The 22,142-nt window shown below is 38.9% G+C and overlaps 1 protein-coding gene across 1 annotated transcript in view; it reads right to left on the bottom strand.

Annotated features, from left to right (window-relative positions):
• CDC73 (cell division cycle 73) overlaps positions 1-22,142 on the bottom strand; it is a 119,430-nt gene that overhangs the window by 15,332 nt on the left and 81,956 nt on the right. The window contains exons 11-13 of the mRNA XM_068140881.1: positions 9,481-9,538; positions 6,464-6,499; positions 6,006-6,093 (exon numbers count right to left, since the gene is read on the bottom strand). Of these exons, the coding sequence (XP_067996982.1) occupies positions 6,006-6,093; positions 6,464-6,499; positions 9,481-9,538 (182 nt within the window). The remainder of the gene's footprint in view (positions 1-6,005; positions 6,094-6,463; positions 6,500-9,480; positions 9,539-22,142) is intronic.

Raw genomic sequence — 22,142 nt, 5'->3', positions numbered from 1 at the left:
TTTCTATGCTTATGAACTAATTTCAATCCTAGTTTATTGTCAACTTCTCTTCATTTAAGCCAGAAACAGCCATTTAGGCACCATCAATTCACTTGTGCCTCAGTTATGTATCTTAGAATCATAGAATTGTCAGGGTTGGAAGGGACCTCAAAGATCATCCAGTTCCAAGACCCCTACCATGGGCAGGGACAACTCACACTACAGCAGGTTGCTCAGAACCACATCCAGCTTCGCTGCAAAAACCTCCAGGGATGAGGCTTCCAACACCTCCCTGGGCAACCTGTGCCAGTGTCTCACCACCCTCATGGGGAAGAGCTTCTTCCTAACATCCAATCTGAATCTACCCACTTCTAGTTTTGCACCATGCTCCCCAGTCCTATCATTACCTGACACACTAAAAAGTCCCTCCCCAGCTTTCTTGTAGCCCCCTTCAGATATTGGAAGGCCACAAGAAGGTCACGTCAGAGCTTTCTCCTCTCCAGACAGAACAGCCCCAACTCTCTCAGCCTGCCCTTATAAGCAGAGGAGCTCCAGCCCTCTAATCATCCTCCTGGCCCTTCTCTGGACACACTCCAGCACATGCAGATCCTTCAAATAGAATAGAATTAACCAGGTTGGAAAAGATCTTTGAGATCATCAAGTCCAACCCATCACCCAACACTATCTAATCAACTAAACAATGGCACCAAGTACCTCATCTAGTCTCTTCACCTCCAGTGATGGTGACTCCACCACCTCCCTGGGCAGCCCATTACAATGGTCAATCTCTCTGGGAAGAATTTTTTCCTAACATCCAGCCTAAACTTCCCCGGCACAGCTTGAGTCTGTGTCCTCTTGTTCTCTCACATGGTGCCTGGGAGAAGAGACCAACCCCCACATGGCTACAATCTCCCTTCAGGTAGTTGTAGACAGCAATAAGGTCTCCTCTGAGCCTCCTCTTCTCCAGGCTAAGCAACCCCAGCTCCCTCAGACTCTCCCCATAGGGCTCCAAACCCCTCACCAGCTTTGTTGCCCTTCTCTGGACACGCTCCAGCGAGTCAACATCTTTCCTAAACTGAGGGGTACAGAACTGGACACAAGACTCAAGATGTGGCTGAACAAGTGCTGAATACAGGGGCACAATGACTTCCCTGCTCCTGCTGGCCACACTATTCCTGTTACAGGCAAGGATGCCACTGGCCTTCCTGGCCACCTAGGCACACTGCTGGCTCATGTTCAGCCTACTGTCAACCAGTACCCCCAGGTCCCTCTCTGCCTGGCTGCTCTCCAGCCACTCTGACCCCAGCCTGTAGCACTGCATGGGGTTGTTGTGGCCGAAGTGCAGAACCTGGCACTTGGATATGTTAAATTTCATGCCACTGGGCTCTCCCCATCTGTCCAGCCTGTCAAGGTCCCTCTGGAGAGCTCTCCCACCCTCTAACAGGTCAACACCTGCCCCCAGCTTGGTGTCATCTGCAAATTCACTGATGATGGACTCAATGCCCTCATCAAGATCATCAATAAAGATATTGTACAGGATGGGGCCCAGCACTGATCCCTGGGGATCCCCTTCCTCTTAGAGACAATAGGTTCATTTTTTTTTTACTGTAAAAATCAGAATCTTTTTGAATGTATTTCTTCAGGACAGAACACCAAATATCTTAGTATCCAAATTTTCTGAAGAAAAGAATAAAATAAATCCAAGAGCAGATCCACATGGATGACTGTCAGGCAATGCTTGCATATGTGCACATACACAGAGTACAGGAACACATGACAGATTACAGCAAATACATGTTTGCATTTCCAGGAAGCATCCATTCAGTAAGTGTAATAAAAGCCAAGTGCTCAAGAATTGAGAATCAACAGGAATTTATGATTACACATATAATCATGGCTGACTCCATCACTACCCAGACATGAAAGACAAGCTTAAGAAATCAGAGTATTAAACATCAAAACCCTCATCTTCTCTTGGGAGTTATTTGGCACAATACTGTATTTAGTGACCTAACTACACATTTGTACTTGACACCTTTCTAATCATCCAACACACTAGAAATGTGTAACTGCTGTTTCTTCAGATTACCCTTCCCTAGTAAAAACCAGCAAGGTCTATAGCTACTCAGAATCTATTTTTTATACCCTTACTATGAAATCTGAAGCAATCAGTTCTCTTGATGTTAATTGGCAAAACCATCATCCACCCAAATAAAGGGGTGCACATTCTCACTTTACAAAGACAGCAGTTCCTTCTCCTAAGGTAGCAGGCTTGAACAAGAGCAAATTATGGAAGGTAACTGCTAAGACAGTATCCACTGAACTGCCAGAGCTGCTCATGGCTAGGCTCTAAATTCACATCAATTGCTGGTGTTACTTTGAAACACTTTCACTGAGGTCAGGTTAACACATTCTGGCCCCCAACTCAGGCATACTGGAAAACGCATGAGAGGAGAATAAGGCAACTCTAATGCTAGACAGTAACAGAGATCATCCTAATATACATTTGATTGTGTTTAGAAATGAAGACTTATTTTTACAATCCCCTAAATACTACTGTTAGGTTATGGTATCAAAAGCTTCATACATCTATTTTTTTGCCAGAGAACAAAGGGTTTTTGGGTGTGGGTTTTTTTTTTTTTGTAATGCAACATCCCTAATCTTTCAGATAGTTTGCTCAGTATCAAAGCTAGATAAACCTGCCTGGCCACATATGGTGAAACATATCATGAATAAAAGAATCATCATGATAAAAAACCATTATCATCATCTAGTCACTTACATCTGCCTGATCTAATTCCTGCCTCAGTTTTGTTCCATGTAAAGTAGAAACACTGCCTCTGAAAAGCCTAACTTCAGACATTCTCAAATGCTTAGTCTGGAAAGACAGATTTTACACGGTAATTATGATATCCAGGGTTGCATTCTGATAGTTAATAAGAATAAGGTCTGTTATATGAAATATTTCATAAGCAGCTTCACAATATAATCATAAAGTATTACAGTTCCAATTTCAAATGAAATTTTATCTTTTTAATATTTTAGAAACTTTTCATTTCCATCTTGTACTTAGGTCCTTAGTAAAACAAACCTTCAAAAAATTTATCAAGTGTATTTGCATAGTATACAGCATGTGAAATATATATATATATATATCACAATTATACATAGATATGTCCCCCAATCAAAAATCTATGCTGCAACAAATACATTCAACAGACAAATAAGATATCTTAAAAAATGAACAAAATCCTAAACCAACAGCTGGTTTATCATTATATCTTTCCTTCTACACATGATAGTCTTCCTGTTTTCCATTTCTCTACTCCAAAAGAAAGTATAACATTAGTGATGATAGTGATGAATTGCAAGATGTTAAGCATCATCAAAATGTCAGCAAAATTTAACACAGGGAAAAAAAAAAACCAGCATCCTGCAGAGCTGTGAAAAGGGTTACTATAAAGTTCGGTGTAACCAGTAAGTTTCTTTCAGTCATCAACAGCTGAATTTAACTGCTACCATGGTACTGGATGAAGACTGTCCTGTTTATTTTACCCAATATAAAATACCTGCCAATGATACACATGACTACTTTTTCTCCTATTCTACATGACAGGGCATTGCTGTTTAGTTACTTGCAAAAAATTCCTGCATCCTAGACAAAAACTGTCCTAAAAGACAGATTCCCAGCTATGAACTTAAGTTTTGATTTTAACTGATCTCTAATTAAAGTTTCAACTAACTTGTTCCTTATTTTAAGAAACTTATAAATGGAGGGAATCCCAAAAGTTGCTTTTATTTGAAACCCAAATACTCATACTTTATTATCCCACACTTCATAGACTGTGTTACCTCAGGTATCAGGCATGAAAGAGAATTTGGTGGGTATACAGATCATGTCAGTGTATCAGTTTCCATACCCTAACAATCCTGGAGACCTTTCTCCCAGGGTTCTCCTGTATTTCTCAGCGGTCTTCTCTGTGATGGCTTTTACTCTTCCAGCCCTAACAAACCCTACTGCTTGTGCTCTGTCATTGATCTCTTCTGATGGCTAAGAAGAAATCTACCTGCATCTTCCTCAGTAGAGGTAAGGGAGAGTGTTCATTTGGATGTATGTGGACAACATTCATTCCAAAACTTGTGGCAATGACAGGTGTCTTCCAAATCTCTACTCCTCTGTCAAATCAAGCTGAAGGTGAGGAATGAGTTAAAGGCGGCAGTGATTTAAGAGGCAGAAATTAGGTAAGTCGTCTTTCCTTGGGAAACCATCACATACCTATCAATCACATTCTACATCAAGGCTTCTAGGCTAGTTCTACATTCTGCATACCTGAACAGCAAAAACAAACCCTGCAGCCATTCCTAAACAAACTACTTCAATAAATTTAAATGCAAAAAAATACAGGCCAGGTGGTACATTTTCTAGAAGAGTGCTAGAACTGTCATGGCTGAATTAATATTTTGCTCTTCTGAATTCTGCTATTGTGCTTCCGATTCATTAACATACCTTACTACTACAGTTTGTCCTTCATACTTGTTTACTACATCAGTGTCCTCCTTCGAACCCTTACATTTAATTTCATTTTTTTCTCTGGATCATGTTGCATGCACTCCAACAATCAGCCTCCTCCTGGGGCACGTCTTGAGAAGTTAACTGTAGCTTTACCCCAGTGAAGCTGAAAACAGCACAAGCCTCTAGCACAGCTATACATAGACATGACATGTAGGTGCTTTACTCCATTACAGGTATTCCTGTACCTGAAAGTAACAAATTACTTAGATGTAAAACCTAGAGCTTGTTGCTGAGAAGTATTTTCTTAAACATCAAACCCCACTTAAACAAGCAACATCCTATGACAAGAAAATTACACCAGTCCAGTAACTGCTTGCACATTAAACTATAATGCTAAAAGCCAGTTAAATACTTCAGAGGATGCATCAAGAGTCCAGTGTGCTTACTGGATCTTTCATGGTATGTGGGAGTAATCTAGGAATTAGAAATAGCTGGAGATCAGAAGGCACATGGAATCTCACAGCACAGTTTAAAAAATTTCTAGGACAACTTCAGTGACAGCTGTAGCAGCACAGAAAGGAGAGTCTGATAAAGGACTAGCAAACTGCTGAAGGCGGAAGGAGAGCAAGCTCTCCCTTGCTTGAAAATTCCACTGGGGACAATCTTTAACAGTGCATTTCTCTGTGAAAATGACTGCCTGTTTGAGAAAAATTAACACGCTGGCAACTCTAAATACCATCATCTGCTGGACAAACAAAGATTTGATGGTTGGGGATTTTTGCTTATTTTGTTGTTTGTGGAGGGTTTTGGTTTGTTTTGGTTTTTACCACAAATTTTACGTTATTGTGTAGAAAGTAATTTGCAGTGTTGATTGCATTCAGACAATGAATTAAGCACCAGAATCAGGTATGGAGACAACAGATTTTAGCAACTCATTAATATTTCCTCAATAAATCTGCATCAGTATTTCATGACCATACTTTAAAATTTTTTTTCTGTATTTACACAACCAGCTGACCTGCTCAGCTGTTAAATGTCATTTATGTAACACAGAGGTCACCCTTCATTCACCTGCTCGGGGATAACAGTGGTCATTTCCTGAATTTTTTTCTGAGCTCCATGAACATTCTGCCTTCACTTCTCTTCTCTAAGGCTTCTTCCATTATAAGGGTTCATTGCTTGGCTGCATCTCTGTGCCTATCTCTCAGACAAAAATCCCCCAATGCACTACAGATATTAGCAATGGTACTCTAAAACTTCCTTTTTGAACTGCCCAATTGGCCCAGAGCTGCAGCTGTGCTAGAACTCTGAAAACAAGTCTCTGCTTTCCCCCTACTATTCAAGAGGCATTACTTTTTATTCTTTTTTTTTTTTTACAAGAGGTGTGTAAAACTAGCTCCCCCTGAAATAGCAGATACTCCCTCCTGCTTAATTACTCATTTCATACTGGTATACCTTTGTATCTGAAAACAGGGCTTTTTGTAAATACAAGATGTTCTAATTAGCTACTTACTTCAGATCTTGCAGAAGGTCCTTTGCATTAAGCATCGTTATTAAAGAGGTCGTGGCTGCTGGAATAATGATTATTGGAGTTCGAGATCCTGCAAAGATAATAGTTGCATTTGCCTGGGTTGTTCTTTCTGTTGTGATGTTGGCTTGTTCTGCCCTCCCCCCCCCCGCCCCTTTTTTTTTTCCATTAAAGAAACTACACATAAAAACAAACCTCTTGGTTAACAGATCCCAATTATTCAAAAAAATATACATTGTAGTATTTCCTAAGGAGAAGACTTCCATTCACCATACCTCAGTGTCAGGAGTCTCTAAATATGAGTAGGACCCATATTTAGCAAAACAGAATGTTGTCTGCATTCCACTGCTTTGTTCACATTGTTGACTGTGATTCCAGCAAAAGACAGAGTGGGAACTGCTCACACAAAAATGAAGGGGATTGGGTAGGTAAAACTGACTCACCTTTTTTCTGGTTTGGAGGTGGTCTCGCTTGAGAAACTGAGGGGAAAAAACCAAAAGCCCACAACAGAAAATATGTCAGAATGACTAATACACAAATACAAATGTCATTATAAAGCAACATATCAATGGTTTTAGTCACAGGAGTGAACACGGAATAGACACAGCAGCGTCATTAGATCATTTTCATATATGCAGTATACAAACTGACAAAGGGATTCATAATTTTGGTCTCTACTCAAAAGTTAAACAGCTTCTGACCATCTGAAATGGATGTTAGAGCAGTTGAGTCAATCTCCCTTAATTTTACTGAAGCAAGTCATCCTTTTCCACCTTCCTCAGAAGGTCGGGGCACTACAGCACTAACAAAAATTGCCACAGGTCCTGAAAAAAGCTGCTTGTAAATCTTAAATTCAATAGTGCTGAACTAACAAGAAAAGTGTTTCACAACAAACTAATCTTTCTAGATCCTCACCTTTTCATTAATTGTGAGTATTGTACATGATCTGTAGAACATAGTTACCATAACACATGTAGAGCTTTCCACAATCAGAATCTGAATTTCAAGCTGACTCAAATTAGTTTTGGATTGCAGCTGAGTTACATGAGCTCTTTGAGTGCCAGAATCAGCAAAACTTGACAGATATGGTAGCACTCAGGCAAAAAAAACCACACACAAAAAAACCCCAACACACACACAAAAAAACCCCACACAAACAACCAAAAAAACCCCAAACTCACTCACTTTTCCTCCCCAAACCACACAAGCAACCACCACTGTTGAGACAGAAACCAAAGCATTCCTCTCCCATGCCCTCATAAATGTTTCCTCTTCAGCCTTGCAAGTTGTGATCTCCTCAGTATTGGAGATGCTTCAGTCCCAAGCTGGAAAAGCATTTGTTTCTTCACTTTGGTGCTATTACCAAATGGGGTGGCTTCTTCCAAATAAACATAATATGGATCAGATTTCAGGAATCCTAACTTGAGGAGAGGAGTGTTGTGCTTGGTAATTACAAGCACGTGTTAATCCTCATCCACAAAATGAAAAAATACTGAGCAGCAGAAAGATTGATACAGATTAACTCAACTGCTACTATGCACAGCAAATTTCGTTAATTGACTTCTAATTTCATGGCAACAACCTGCTCATGTTTATTTATGACCAACTGTCTCAGTAACTTCCTAAAGCAGTATAAATATTCACAACAGATAGTTGCCATTGTTGAAATATTGAGACCATATCCTTAATTATCTTTTCCTGACACTGTCAAACATACAGATATATGTAATTGGCCCTTAATATTAAAAATTTCCTGAAATGTATGGACAGCATTGGCTGCTCCACTCCACTCTCCCCCCAAAAGGAGGATATTAAGAAATGTGATAGCTGTACCAAAAAAGCTTAGTAGAAAAGTTCCTATCACAGAAATAAACCCCCAAAAATCTTAAACACACATCTCAGATATTTTTTCAAACCAGCATAACACAACTCTTTGGTCCAATTCAACTAACGCTTACCTGCAAAGTAACATTCCCCTGGAAAGAGCATGTTTAAAATATTCTGACTGCTAAGAACAGAAGAGGTGATTTTTTTATAGGTTTCAAACCCCAAAATATCCCAGAATGGGCAGAAAGATCAATGTGGGTTTGTTTTATTGAAGCAAGACTTTCGTCATATATGACTTTCGTCATATTACATTTCTCTCCTTTGTCTCTTCAATTTACAATAGACACAAAATGATGGATTAGATTTGCCTTAGAGAAGGGCAATATCAGTATAATCTATGTAACAAACAAAAAAAGCCCCCAAACACTTCTGCCAGTTAATGCCCATGAAGTCGCAAGCAGTAGGGAGCTGTGACAACTCAGTCAGATTTCTGTTCTTGCCACTTCTACCCTTTTCATACTGCTGTCAGCTCCATTTGCATTATTATGCATAACAGGGCTAGTGAGATAAGCATGACAGGCAGCATGACCTTTCTAGTACCAAAATAACCAAACAGAAGCACCTTTGCACAACAGCATTTAGGGATGCTGAGAATATTCAATTATAGAATAGATCTGGGGGGAAGGAATATTTTTTTACAATATTAAGTCTTAGCATTAAATCCTACCAATAAATTTTGTGGAATTAGGAAGGCATGCACTGAAAGCATTTAGTAGTCTCCACAAGAATACACAGTACAGCAACAGTACTTCTAGAAAAAGCATATTAAAAGGTAGCTTACTTTCAAAAAAAAAACAAACCCAACCTAACAATGTCCCTTTTTCAATAGCTTTATAAGAAGAATAACAATGATCTTGTTCTTAAACAACACCTTTCACTTGAGACTTCTTGAAACCTGAAATTGTCACAGCATATAAACTAGGCACAGATATGCACACAGCTGTTTGGAAATGCTGATGCTCTCATATGTGGTCTGTCCTCTTACACTCTAAGGATTTCTCATTAAAATAAAACAAAACCTATCTAATTCTATCTTTGAATGGCAATTCAATCTGACAAACAAAATCAACTTTGTAGCTAAAAGTCAACTAACTGGGAATTAAAAAGGCAGCAGAGGATTCTGGCCCCATTAAAAATACCTTGTGTGACCAGAAGTGTGAAGAAGCAATAACACCACATTCAGAGAAAGACTTCTTTCTGATACATTAATAGAAGTAATAATATATATTTTACAGATTAGCTTTTCTGTTTAGGTTGTTTCTCCTTGGAGTATTAAGCAGCTCTTACACATGTGAGCTGGCATTGTGAACTACCAAGATGATTCACCAAGGCGTTCAGCACTTTTCAATTTCACCAGCACATCCTTTCGACAGGCTAATTGGGCAACATGCTGACAAGAATGAACTCAAGCCCCATGGTACAACATTAACCAAAAGGTGATGTGTTATTTCTGATACATGTGCAGGTAAACGATGCAAATGAATGATCCTCACTAACTGAAGTTTTAAATGGCAGGTTTTTGAAACTCAGGCTTACTTGGAACTGAAGTGCAAATGAGAGACTGCTGCCTTACCTGGTCGTGGTACAGGCTGTGCTGCTGGAGTCTGTGTTTTTCGAGCAGAAGCACCTTCCTTTAAAAAGACAGAAGTAGTAATGTTACCTCTCCTGCTAATGTTAACAGCTGACCTTCTTATCAGGTACATGAGGTTTTTAAATTAACACAGAGCTACGGAGGGTGTTATGAAAATGAGGGCAATACAACTACATTAAAAAAAAAGAAAATAGTGAAAAGATTCAGACTTTTTCCAGAATCTTTTTTTTTTGACTTGAGGAAGACAGATCACCTCTTACAAGGAGAGACAGAGGGAAATGGGGCTCTTTAGTTTGGAGAAGAGGAGACTACAGGGTGACCTCATTCATGTTTATAAAGATGTAAAGGGTGAGTGGAAAGAGGATGAAGCCAGGCTCTGCTCGGTGATGCCCAGTGACAGCACAAAGGGCAATGGTGGAAGTTGAGGCACAGGAAGTTCCATGGAAACATGGAATTTTTTTTCCCCCTGTAAGGGTGACAGAACACTGGAAGAGGCTGCCCAGGGCGGGTTGTGGAGTCTCCCTCTCTGGAGATATTCAAAACCTGGCTGGATGCGTTCCTGTGTGATCTGCTCTAGGTGATCCTGCTCTGGCAGGGGGGTTGGACTGGGTGAGCTTTCAAGGTCCCTTCTGGCCCCTAATGTTCTGTGATTCTGCAAGCTTTTATCACCTTACATTTTAACCATCAAATGCCTTTTTTTTTTTTTTTTTTTTGCATTCAAAGAAATCTTTCCATAGTACTGCTTCATTTTACTTATGATCACCTTCATAAAGAATTAGAAACAAGTCTATGTAATTGTTTATAGAACTTCCACAAGAAGATCTCCTTACATTCTGGATGGAAAACAAGGAGCAAGAAGTTGTAATGCGTTCCTGCCTTGAAGAGTTTTAGAGCCCACAAATAGCACTTTCATGATAACTAGTTCTGCTCATGCCTTATCCAGTTACCTTAATGCAGCAAACAGAAGACCTACACTACTATTTATTCTTAACTCTGCAGAGTCAACATACCAAGTAAGACAACAGTGAGGTCACGTCTGGTTTCAAAGCAACACTGAATTCCTGTAAGAGCAAACTCTGTTCTCAGTTACTGCCATGAAACCTCACTGAACAAAACTTACGCTGCCAACACTGTAAAAAATTGTGATATATTCTAGCCCCTTCAGCTTGCAAGGCTGACAGAAAACCTTTTAACATGAAACCATTAATTTCATCTCCCCAGAGAGGTTGTGGAGTCTCCTTTTCTGTAGATTTTCAAGACCTATCTGGATGCATTCCTGTGTGACCTGTACTAGATTTTGTGGTCCTGCTCTGGCAGGGAGGTTGAACTCAATGATCTCCAGAGGTTCCTTCCAACCCCGAACATCCTGTGATCTGGAAATCACTTAAATGCTATATGAAGCATATCCTACAAAGGTCAGAGATCCCATTGTGTGAAAAACCTGTTGGAAAGGACTCTAATATGGTATGACCGTATTTGTATGACCCTGAGTAAATAACATGTTTTGTAACTCAAAATAAAGCAAGCTGATGAGCAGGGGACAACAGCAAGAAGACAAGTTCCATGATTTAAGTAACACTTAAAGAAACTGCTTCTAAATTTCCACCATGGACATTAAATCTGTTTTTATCTCAAAGATTTCAAAATACAAATAGAAGAGAAAAATCACTCGACAGGCCCTTAGAAAACACAAACTTATTCAAAACGTCTCTTCCCTGTTTAGTCAAAGCCGCCCATGATCAGTTACAATAGGCTGCACTTGACCTTTGGTACAGCACACTGCTTTTGTAACTTTCACAGTCAGCAACCTCCTACTAATCTTCAGTATAAGGATTTAACCCTGCACTGCAAGAAGTGGATTAATCCCAAGTTTTGCTGTACTCTTTTCTGCTTATTAAAATACCAACACCTATGTAGGGCACTTGAGTCAGTAACTGTTATTTTAAGCCTTATTTTTTTAGCGTCTGAGAAAAGGTATTTTTGCCAGTGTCCTTTCACAAGAAATACTTGGAAAATGGTAAAAAAACAAAGTACCACACTCTAAGAGAAGAGCAGTAGGAAAGGCTGACTACCCTTGAGGGAAACCTTGTGACTGAGAAGCAGTGCTTATCTGAAACATCACCTCAGTTTTAACCAAGAAAGTGGAAAGAAAACATTCTGTCTTGGTTTCTATAGAAAAATGCACTTTCCTGTGTGAAATGACTGCTCCTGCGGTGCACTAATTACACATTACACATTACTATCATCAATAGGTCTCCTATAACATTTCCTTAAATTCACAGCACATTATGAAATGAAAAAAAAAAAAACCCAAACCACCACAACCCCACATCAAGCCAAAGAAACATCACTTCCTGCAATGCTACGTTTCAGGTTTCTAAATCAGATACAGTTAGCTTGGATGCTTAACTCTTCCTGTCCACAGTCCCACATGTACATTCCTTTTTCCTCCCATACAGAATCAGTTAAGCAACTTTTCTGCCTCCTGTTCCTAGTACTCAGTATCTCAAATGTCTCAAAGAGCACCCTCAGGTCCTACAGCAGCTACATGAAGGGAAGGAACCAGGAGCTGCTTCAGAGCTTCTGGAGTTTTTGCAAACTCTTGGGAAGAATTGCAATCGAATTATAACCAAAGCCTTGCTTTGGTTTCCATACAACTTGCACTTGTGATTTCTCTCTTCATCTATATTTCCATAAAGCACACATAGAATTAAGCCTAACAAAATAAGTGGAAAATTATCTATTTGTGAGTTTTTAATACTTTTCTCTTAATTGTCTTCTCTACAGTGATTAAAAGAGAAACTAGGGCAGAAGCCTAAAACACAAAGGCAGGGCTTTGAAAACACTGCAACTGAAAAGATCAACCAGAAAAAAACCCCAATCAAACCAACAATGACAACAAAGCAACCAGAAAAACACCCAACCAAACTGACAATGGCAAGGGAAAAAAGTCACATGAAAATATCCAATTAATGGTAGAAAAAAACCATAAGTCATCATTTAAATAAGTAGATACAAAAGTTTGCTACCACTTCCACACCTATGACCTTTGCATTTGTAAAAACAATTCCTGCAAATCAATAAATGGAGGTGACAGCTTTTAGTTCTGTAAATCACTGCCTTGAACCATGGTAATTTCAGGGATGAACCTCAGCCCACAACTTCCAATACTCTGGCATCTTAGCACAGAAGCTTAATTGTCTGCTACTAAAGGAACAGTACCTACCTCTTGTAACTGAGTAACAATCTCTTCATGATTATCACTGACCTAATCACCATCTCCTATTATGTAAAAACCGCAGACAATGTGGCAAAAGAAACTGTTCAATACTTCAACCCCACACTTCTTAACTGGCTTGTAAAGAGAAAAGTATACCATTAAGATGAGGAAAAAACCAAAAGTAAAGATTAGTGACGGTTAACAAGATACACTAAACACTTTCAATTAAGAAATCATTAGCAGGATAATTTTGCTAGCATTTCATGTTGTCCTAAAAAAAAAAAAAAAATCAAAAAATGGTACATTTAGATATAAAATTAACTCGTTCAAAAGCGTTCATATAAGGGGTGTTTTTCCTATGATTACCCACTGATTTGTGATACAAACTGTGTAACAAGGCAGGTATCAGCAAGGAGAACTGTATGATAGGATTTCTCCCAGAGGAAAAGAAAACCGACAGAGCAAATGTCCTATCTGATGCAGTCAACTACACAAGGTAAGTGCTGCTGGTAACTTCCAGCCTGTTGGCTGCTGGGAGGCAAACTCTAATTTACATGTTCTAACTCCTCATAAAGACAGCAGCTTATTTCTCAGTGAGCACACAGTAAGGTATTTCAAATCTTCCAATATGAAGTTTTTAATGCAAAAGTTACTCTTAAGTAAGTAGCACACTGCAAATTCAAACTCCAGTTAGGGGAGCTTTTGTTTGTGCAGCTGTACCCTAAGTATCAGAAAGCAGCAGAAATCACTGTTCAGCTATTTAAAGAACATTCATTTCCTCAAAGTTTCTGAACACTTCACAGTTTTGCTGGAAGATGACACACCTAATTCTTATGCATAAGCTGTTGGAGACGGTTAAGGAGTAGATTATGAATATTCATAAGTTGACACTAATTTAGTAACAAAACGATGTAATTTGAAAAATACAAATCTTCTATAAGACGACCACTTAGCATCATATTTTAATCAAAAATGTATTACTTCCTTTAGTTGTGCTAATTTACCATAGAAGGTTATATATAGTTTACTTATGATTTACATTAAATACATGAGTATTTAATCATTCAGAAGCAATAATCTGATCTAAAATGAAATCAAGACGATAGGTGCACACACTGTACACACTGTTCAGTGGAGTTCACTCTATTCCAAACCTGTTTCCTATCACATTAGACATTTACAAAATGCCCGCACCAAAAAAAAAACATTTTCATATTAGTGTATGCCTTCTGCTCTTTAGCATTATCTTACCTAAAAGTCATGGCTTTGCAAACCAAAGTACAAATAGAAAAGAGGCTCATATATGTGATAAAACAAAAAAAATACAACAAATCCAGATTTCCACTTACAGTCAAACAAGGACAACATCCAGCAGCCTGCGGGACAACTGATTTCTACTACTATTGTATACCCTGGTAATCAAGATTTTAGTGTGATCTTTTCTTCCCTCATACCTTCACACATACATCTATCTTAAAAATCCAGACACTATCATGTGTTAAGTTTTATGACTGTAAACTATATTTAGCGTAACAAGAAGCTTTAGATCTACTGCTTAAAGTCCCCTTAAATTGGTACCTTTTGTGTACAGCTCACTTCATGGCCTGCTCCTCACAATCACTTCCCCTCCCCTGTGTCTACATTACACAGTCTGTTGCAATTTATGCTGAAGATGCAAAGTGGTTTGGACAGATTCTTCCCACGTTTGTGTGTCCTCCAATACACTGCATCCCCAATCCAATTTAATGTGAAACATTAAACAACTTTCAACAGATCTATTTCTTGGAATAGTAAATTGGAGATACTCCATCTGTGGTGAACCTCTAGTTATCTTTAGTTATGTGAATGCTGTTTTGGTGGGGGCTTTTAACAGCTTTTCAAAACTTCTGCAGTGTTTACCTTTTTAATTGGGGGAAAAAAAAAAAATCTGTTGTGTTAATTAGCAAAAACCACTGATTACTGATATTCAGCTGCTACCAAGGCCCAACTACTATTTTTCCTTATCTTAGAAAAAACTCTATTTTAGATACCCGATACTTCACTATGGATGTTAATGCTCATTGAGAGACTTGATAGGGTGCTTGGTTGCATGGTTTAGTTGATTAGGTGGGTTGGATAATAGGTTGGACGCAATGATCTTGAAGGTTTCTTCCAACCTGGTTTGTTTATTTATTTATTTACTTATTTATTTCTTTCAGTCATTTCTCAACTGGAATCATAGACTGCCTTAAAATAACTCATGCTAATTTCTTAGGAAATGAACTCTCAGGTTTCAAGCAATGGAACTGTTATATTGGTAGATATTTTTTTTCTTGGAGGTGCATTTCACATACACCCAAGTCCATTTACTTTCCTGAAGCACCATAAATTTTCCTGTTGTGACTTCACAAGATAGAAATAATGGAAGGAACAAACTAAAACTGCAATTACTTCATTGGGCATTCACTATCCCAACTGGCTTTTATCTAGAGATCCACACAACGTGTAATGTTTTTGTCCTTTAAAAAGATATTAGAACCAATGGATGGAATTGACAATTTGATGCTGTCTTGTGGCTTTTTCAATTTAGCAAATTAATTTCTACTTTGTTACTTTGGAACACTTAAATTGGTGCAAGATCTTTACCACCTAAAAAAAAAATATATCTAAATTTATTAAGTAACTTGCATGCTTCTGTGCAAGTAAAAAGCATCATTTGATTCTGTAAGAAGTATTAACAACTTTTTTCATATAAAAAAAACCAAACAAACAAAGCAGCTTTCTTCCTCACTATCCATGACAGAAAACAACCAAAGACTGTTCTGTTCAACAAGATGAACATGGTAAAACCATAACACTTGGATCTCAAATGAGAATGAAAACAAATGCAAGTGGATGGCAAGCTTCCAAAATTATCTTTAGGAACAGACTTCAATTTCACTGTTTAGAGTCTCTTCTGCTGTAAATTAAGAACTTGTTTTACTTGCCAGCAACCATATTGTCATAGCCCAGATGATTTAAAGTGCTGAACATTTGAAAATTCTAGTAAAGCCCAGCCTAAAGAATGATGGCAAAATATTAAGACAACTGCATGATAAAAAAATGACATCATTTTTCTGGAAACTAGATCTTGCCTACATCAATGTCCGACACACAGCCAAAACAATAGGATGATTTAAACCCCCAAGTAACTAACAACTGCTCCAGATGCCCTATTTGAAGCCAGACAGAAACACCTATTTCACATAGAATGCTAGAGGTTGGAAGGGACCTCCAGAAACCATCGAATCCAAGCCCCCTGCCAAAAGCAGGATCACCCAGAGTAGTCTGCACAGGAATGCATCCAGGTGGATTTTGAAAGTCTCCAGAGAAGGAGACTCCCCAACCTCTCTGGGCAGATTGTTCCAGGGCTCTGTCACCCTCACAGTATAGAAGTTTCTCCTCATGTTGAGGAGAAATCTTCTATGTTCCAGTTTGTATCCATTGTTCCTTGTCTTCTTATTGTGCACCACCAAAAAGAGCTTGGGCTCCTCCACTTGATACCCACGCTTCAGGTATTTATAGACACCGATCAGATCCTCTCTCAGTCTTCTCAAGACTAAACAGCCCCAAGTCTCTCAGTCTCTATTCATAGGGGAGGTGCTCATAAACAGCTCAGATTCAGAAAACACTGGACATTGTTGTAAAACTTTAAAGCTCTTAAAAGCCTTGGGGGAGGGGAAATCTGCCAAAGAACCAAGCAAAACAGTCTGAGCTGCTCTGCCTCTGGCATCTTCCTAATAATTCTCTGACTTCTGTTCATATTAAGGAATCTTGCTAATCTTTTAAGTTCAACTAGTCGTGTTTCACCTCGACATTTGCTTTACACATGAAGCTGGTATAGCTTATTTGCATACTTCTATGTGCAGTCCCCCAAGACAGGTATTTAAATAATAAATTGCAAGCTTTTAACTGCCTTCTTCATTTTAAACTATGCTTTACCAAAAAAAAAAAAAAAATAAAAAAAATTGATAACAGGATCATAACTGTTGTGCAAATACTGCTAATATCACAGTCATTTTAATTTCCATTGCTTGTAATATTAATCAAAAGGTCATTTCTACTGTTTACATTGTTTTAACTTCCTTACAGTCTAGAAAAGAGAGTAGGAGTTTAAGCATAATGGAAGATATCTTTATGGAATTAATTTTAAAAGGGGAAAAGTTGACCACTATTTACCAAAGGCTGACACCCACTGCCTACGGAAAACAAACACCATAGATTCACTATTTCCTACTTCCTCAACTAAAAAACCAAATCCCTGAAGTGACAAGACAAAAGAGGTTAGTGAGAATTACATAAATAGTATTCATTCCAAAATACAAAACTGCTTACACTGAAGATCATGTCTTAGCAAGCACAGTTTCAAGAAAAATACCAATGGAAGGCTGCCAATCTTCAAACTCAGTTACAAAAAATAGCTTCATGCTCATATCGGAAGGGGATCTACACAAAGGCTGGGGAAGGACCATTTAGAAGGGCTTGTAGTGCTAGGACAAGGGGCAATGGTTTGAAACTGGAGCAGGGTAGATTTGGGTTAGGCATAAGGAGGAAGTTATTTATAATGAGAGTAGTAAAATATTTTGCACAGGTTGCCCAGGCATGTGGTTGAGGTCCCATGCCTGGAGACATTCAAGATCAGACTTGATGTGGCTCTGGGCAGCCTGATCTAGCTGAAGGTGACCCTAGTCACTGCAACTGCCAGTTGGACAAGGTGATCTTTGAGGGTTCCTTCTAACCCAATGCAATCTGTGAGTCTTCTTACAAAGATAAGGTAAATATCATTATAGTTTTCAAAATACTGTTGAAGTTAGTGCAAGCAGCAAATTTCACAGGGGAGTCAGATGCAGAGAGGGAAAAAGGGAAGGCAAGAAAAAAATCTATACTGATGATACACTAATAATTCTTGTTGCACAGGATTCAAATTAAAGTTTTATTTACAAAGCTGGTCCTGTATAAATCCATTAGAAAATTAAAGTTGACATGATTACTCAAATTCTGGAACACTGACGCTGTAAAATATAAAGAACATGACTGGTGGTTTTTTTTCAGCAGTAGGTTAGGCCTGGAGATGACTCTTATTGAAAGGCATAAAAAATATTCACTGCAATTGTCAGTACTGAGATCAGTGCTGCTCGATATAGTCATCAAAGACCTGGATGAGGGAAGAGAGAGCACTGTCAGTAAGTTTACTGAGGACACCAAACCAGGTGGAGTGTCTGACACACCAGAGGGCGGTGCTGCCATTCAGTGGGACTTGCACAGGCTGGAGAGCTGGGCAGGGAGAAATTTAAAGAAGGTCAAAAAGGGCAAGTGCAGAGTCTTGCACCTGGGAAAGAATAGCCCCATGTACCAGTATAGGCTGGGGACTGACCTGCTGGAGACCAGTGAAAGGGAAAAGGACCTTGGGGTCTTAGTGGATGGAAGGCTGACCATGAACCAGCAGCGTGCTCTTGTGGCCAGGAAGGCCAGGGGTATCCTGGGTTGTATTAGAAGGGTCAGTAAGTAAGAGAGATTCTCCTCCCTCTCTACTCTGCTCTGGTGAGGCCACATCTGGAACATTGTGTCCAGTTCTGGGCCTCTCAGTTCAAGAAGGACCTCAAGGAACTGCTTCAGAGAATCCAGTGCAGAGCCATGAAAACAATGAAGGGAATGGAACATCTTCCTTACAAGGAAAGACTGAGGGAGTTGGGACTCTTTAGCTTGGAGGAGACTGAGAGGTGACCTCATTCATGTTTATGTAAAGGGTGAGTGCCAAGAGGATGGATCTAGGCTCTGCTCGGTGATGCCCAATGACAGCACAAGGGGTAATGGTGGAAGCTGGGGCACATAAGTTCCATGGAAACAGGAGAAAGAATTATTTCCCTGTGAGGGTGACAGGACACTGGAACAGGCTGCCCAGGGTGGGTTGTAGAGTCTCCCTTTCTGGAGATACTCAAGACCTGCCTGGATGAGTTCCCGTGTGACCTGCTCTAGATGATTCTGCTCTGGCAGGGGGGTCGGATTGGATGATTTCTCAAGGTCCCTTCCAGCCCCTAACATTCTGTGATTCTGTAATTTCTTGCTCATTAAAACCACATTAAAGGTTTAAAGGTGAACAAATATGAATAATTAATTGGACTGTTTAGGTAATATTCTGGTTCTGCGTAAGTGAACTAGATCATAAGGAATACTGTAGTGACTTGTGATCAACTATGGCCACAAATAATCATAAGAAATTACTGGAGATGCTTATGAAAAGAACTAATGAAAGCAACAACTACTGAGATTCCTTAAAACTTCAGTATCAGCCCCAAAGCGAAGATTTCAAAATGTTCCTGAATAGTCTTCATTGAAGAGTGCCAGAGCTTCTCTTACCTTCATCCCTTTCAGAAATTATTAGTAAAATTAAGATCATCATCTTGAATTTACATCAGCTGTGTAATTTCAAACTGGTGGTATTGAAATCACAATTTTGAGCTCAAGAGGAATGCTGGTGACAAAGTCAGATTAAACATGTAAGCACTTTCATTTTCCTGAGGATAAGCTGTTTTCATCAAAAACCAACAACTCTTAATCCTGAGAACTCCAGAGATTTTGTTTGGGTTTGATTTTCTTTGTTGTGGTATTTTTAAATAAAGGCCTGCCTATAATATATCTATCTGTGTTTATTTAAATTACTAATTCCCTTGAACTAAGTGATAAGGCAAAAGCAAGTATCACTAAAACACTGCTGCTCTTAGAATTCTTTCCCTTTGAGTTAATTATCCAAGCCAGACAATTTTTGACTAACAGTTCAAGACTTAGAATTGTTTCATCTTTCTCAGAAGTCAGGTGAAAAGGTTTACAGCCCTCTCCTCCTCTGTATGCTAACATCAGTTCAGCAGAATTGGAATTTGCATAACTGGGAATTTACTACAATTTCCTGTGGGTTTAGTCTTCAACTTGCAGCTTCACACATTCCATCCAATACCACCTGTAAGCACAAGTATTAGTCACTCATGTGCAGCGGCTTTTTACCAGAACATGAACTACTTCTTCATCAGAGTATGAGGCTCAAACGATTCATTTGCACAAAAGCACTGATGACATGAAAACTCTAAGCATACGCAGAAAAGCACTGGGTTCATTCTATTCATATCCTGCCTTGGAAATGATATTCAGGGGAACAGTCACACAAGTACATTAAAATAAATGTTGCTCAGTACAGAGCAGTGGGAAGATCTCACTTTCGCCTGCATTCAATGAGCAATAACGTTGGAGAGAAAAAGATTCATAAAATGCTTTGGGCAGTAATAAATTTTCCAGTTCTGCAGGTGCCTAAATGAATACAGATGGATCCTTAACTTCTGGGGGAATTCTTTTCCAAAACATCCAAATTGAAACAAGGCCCAAGCAACTGATTAATTCTATGTCATGCTGTTTAAATGTCTCAATGCAAAAGAAACTTGTGAGGCTCTTCCCAGGCTCCCCTTGGTTACTCTGAATCCTGTTGCTAGGACAGGGATGCTGTTATACAGGGATTTTAATACATAGGAAGCTATTCTAGAGATAGGCTTGTTGGTTGGGTTTTGTTTTTCTTTTATGACTGCTTGTTCAAGATGTTATCCAGCACCACTTTTCCCCAGTCATACTCCATGCTGAGGTGATGATCTTACTACTCACTGAAAAAAAAAGTTTAAATCTCTTACATACTTTTCCAGCTTTTGCAATTCCAGCACTATGGTTATGTATTACACTAAGAAAACCAAACTACCCCATGCAGTCATGGCCGGAAAGATGAAAGCAATTGGAAAATTGTTATCACCTTAGAAGACTTAAATTATCAGGAGTAAATCATGAAATTGTATTCCTTGAGGAGCCAATGCACAAACCTGCACATTGGAGTGATGAAGTCTTGGTTGCTTCTGTTGCCTAGAAAAGTTAATTGCTGAGTTCAAAACCTGCATGAGCTTTACCTACAGCTATAATAAATAGCAATAAACAAGCCAAGAGATAAGAGTGCTTGAGTGATGACAGTGATGATTGTGAAGAACACAATGTACTATAACCACTTTGACTTGGGAAGGATGATTTGGGAGTGTGACAGATGAGGGAAAAGTCCAGGAAAAAGTTCTAAGTACAGAACATTGTCTTACACTCAAGGCTTCCTGCTTTATAAATAACAGCTGATCTACTATGCAAGTTCAGCTGCAGAAGAGCAAGTCGTTAAAAGAACAAACAAACAAAAAAAACCAAACACCAAAACCATAAAAGGTGATGATCTTGAGGCTTGTTATAACAGAAACACATTGTTAGCAATGATAAAGTACAGATCTTGTGCAGTTAGTCGAATAACATCAGTAATGGAAATTATGCTATCTCAAATTTTCTTAACTCTTGTATTTCTCTACTTTGCAAGTTGGACATTAAGATACCCCCCCAGAGATCCTTGTTAGATACCCACTGGCTTCACTGGCTATAAAATTAAGTGATAGCAACTTTATGTATAGGAAATATAGTAACATTAAAAACAGAAGGGGGGAGAAATGAAAATAGAGAACTGGTATCTACATGAGTTATCTGTGCCATTTGCAAAGAGCAGTAAACCTCCAGCATAGTATCTGTTGAAGACCTCATATCAACAAACTGTTCACTGTGACACAGCAGATTCTTTTGAACGCAGGTTATAAAAATATTGAGACACAAGAGATGCCTGTACCACATCACACAAGCAAGTTAGAAACAGAACTGCAAACATTTCCATATTCAGTGCATGAGAATTTGTAATTCCCCCAAACTGGGAAGACTCTTGCATGGCAAAAATGTACATTCAGTCATTTCCCCTTTCTGAAATGCCTGGTTTAACCCTTACATTTACAGTGTGTGCTATCACAAAGTCCCCATGAAAATATCTGCCAAGCACTATAGATAAACCCAGCATCATTCAATGCTAAACCACATGGCAACAGCATGAAAAACTTGAGACAAAGCTTCCTTCAACAAAGGGACCTTGAGCTGCAGGGATGGGGCAGGCTATACTCTTATCACTGCAAGGCCAGATCCTATTCCTTAACTCTTCCCCTTGTATAACTCAACAGGTTGATAATCTGTTCGGAGGAACTGACCTACACTCAATTTTTATCACAAGAAGCTAAGATATCAGACAAGGCAAGCTGCCCCTGAACACAAAGTTGTTGTTCATCTTGTGAATAAACTTTTATTTTGCCAAGAACACTAAATTTGAGAGAAACTAACTATTTTGAACAGACACAGAATACCTTATATTTTCAATGTACAGGCCTGCTATGTGAAAAAACACTACCAACAAAACACTACTTTTTGGAAACTGTTACGACTGAAGCTGACATTTGATTGCAATGTTTCTTTCTGCCTGCTGATTTCACATCCTTGTATCAAGTAAAACAAAAGATTTCAGTAGGTTTAA

The sequence above is a fragment of the Melanerpes formicivorus genome, unplaced genomic scaffold (genome assembly GCF_026170545.1).
Source record: "Melanerpes formicivorus ecotype bairdi unplaced genomic scaffold, bMelFor1.0.p_v2 SCAF_7, whole genome shotgun sequence".
Classification (NCBI taxonomy): Eukaryota; Metazoa; Chordata; class Aves; order Piciformes; family Picidae; genus Melanerpes; species Melanerpes formicivorus.
This window is presented reverse-complemented; position numbering and strand designations above follow the sequence as displayed.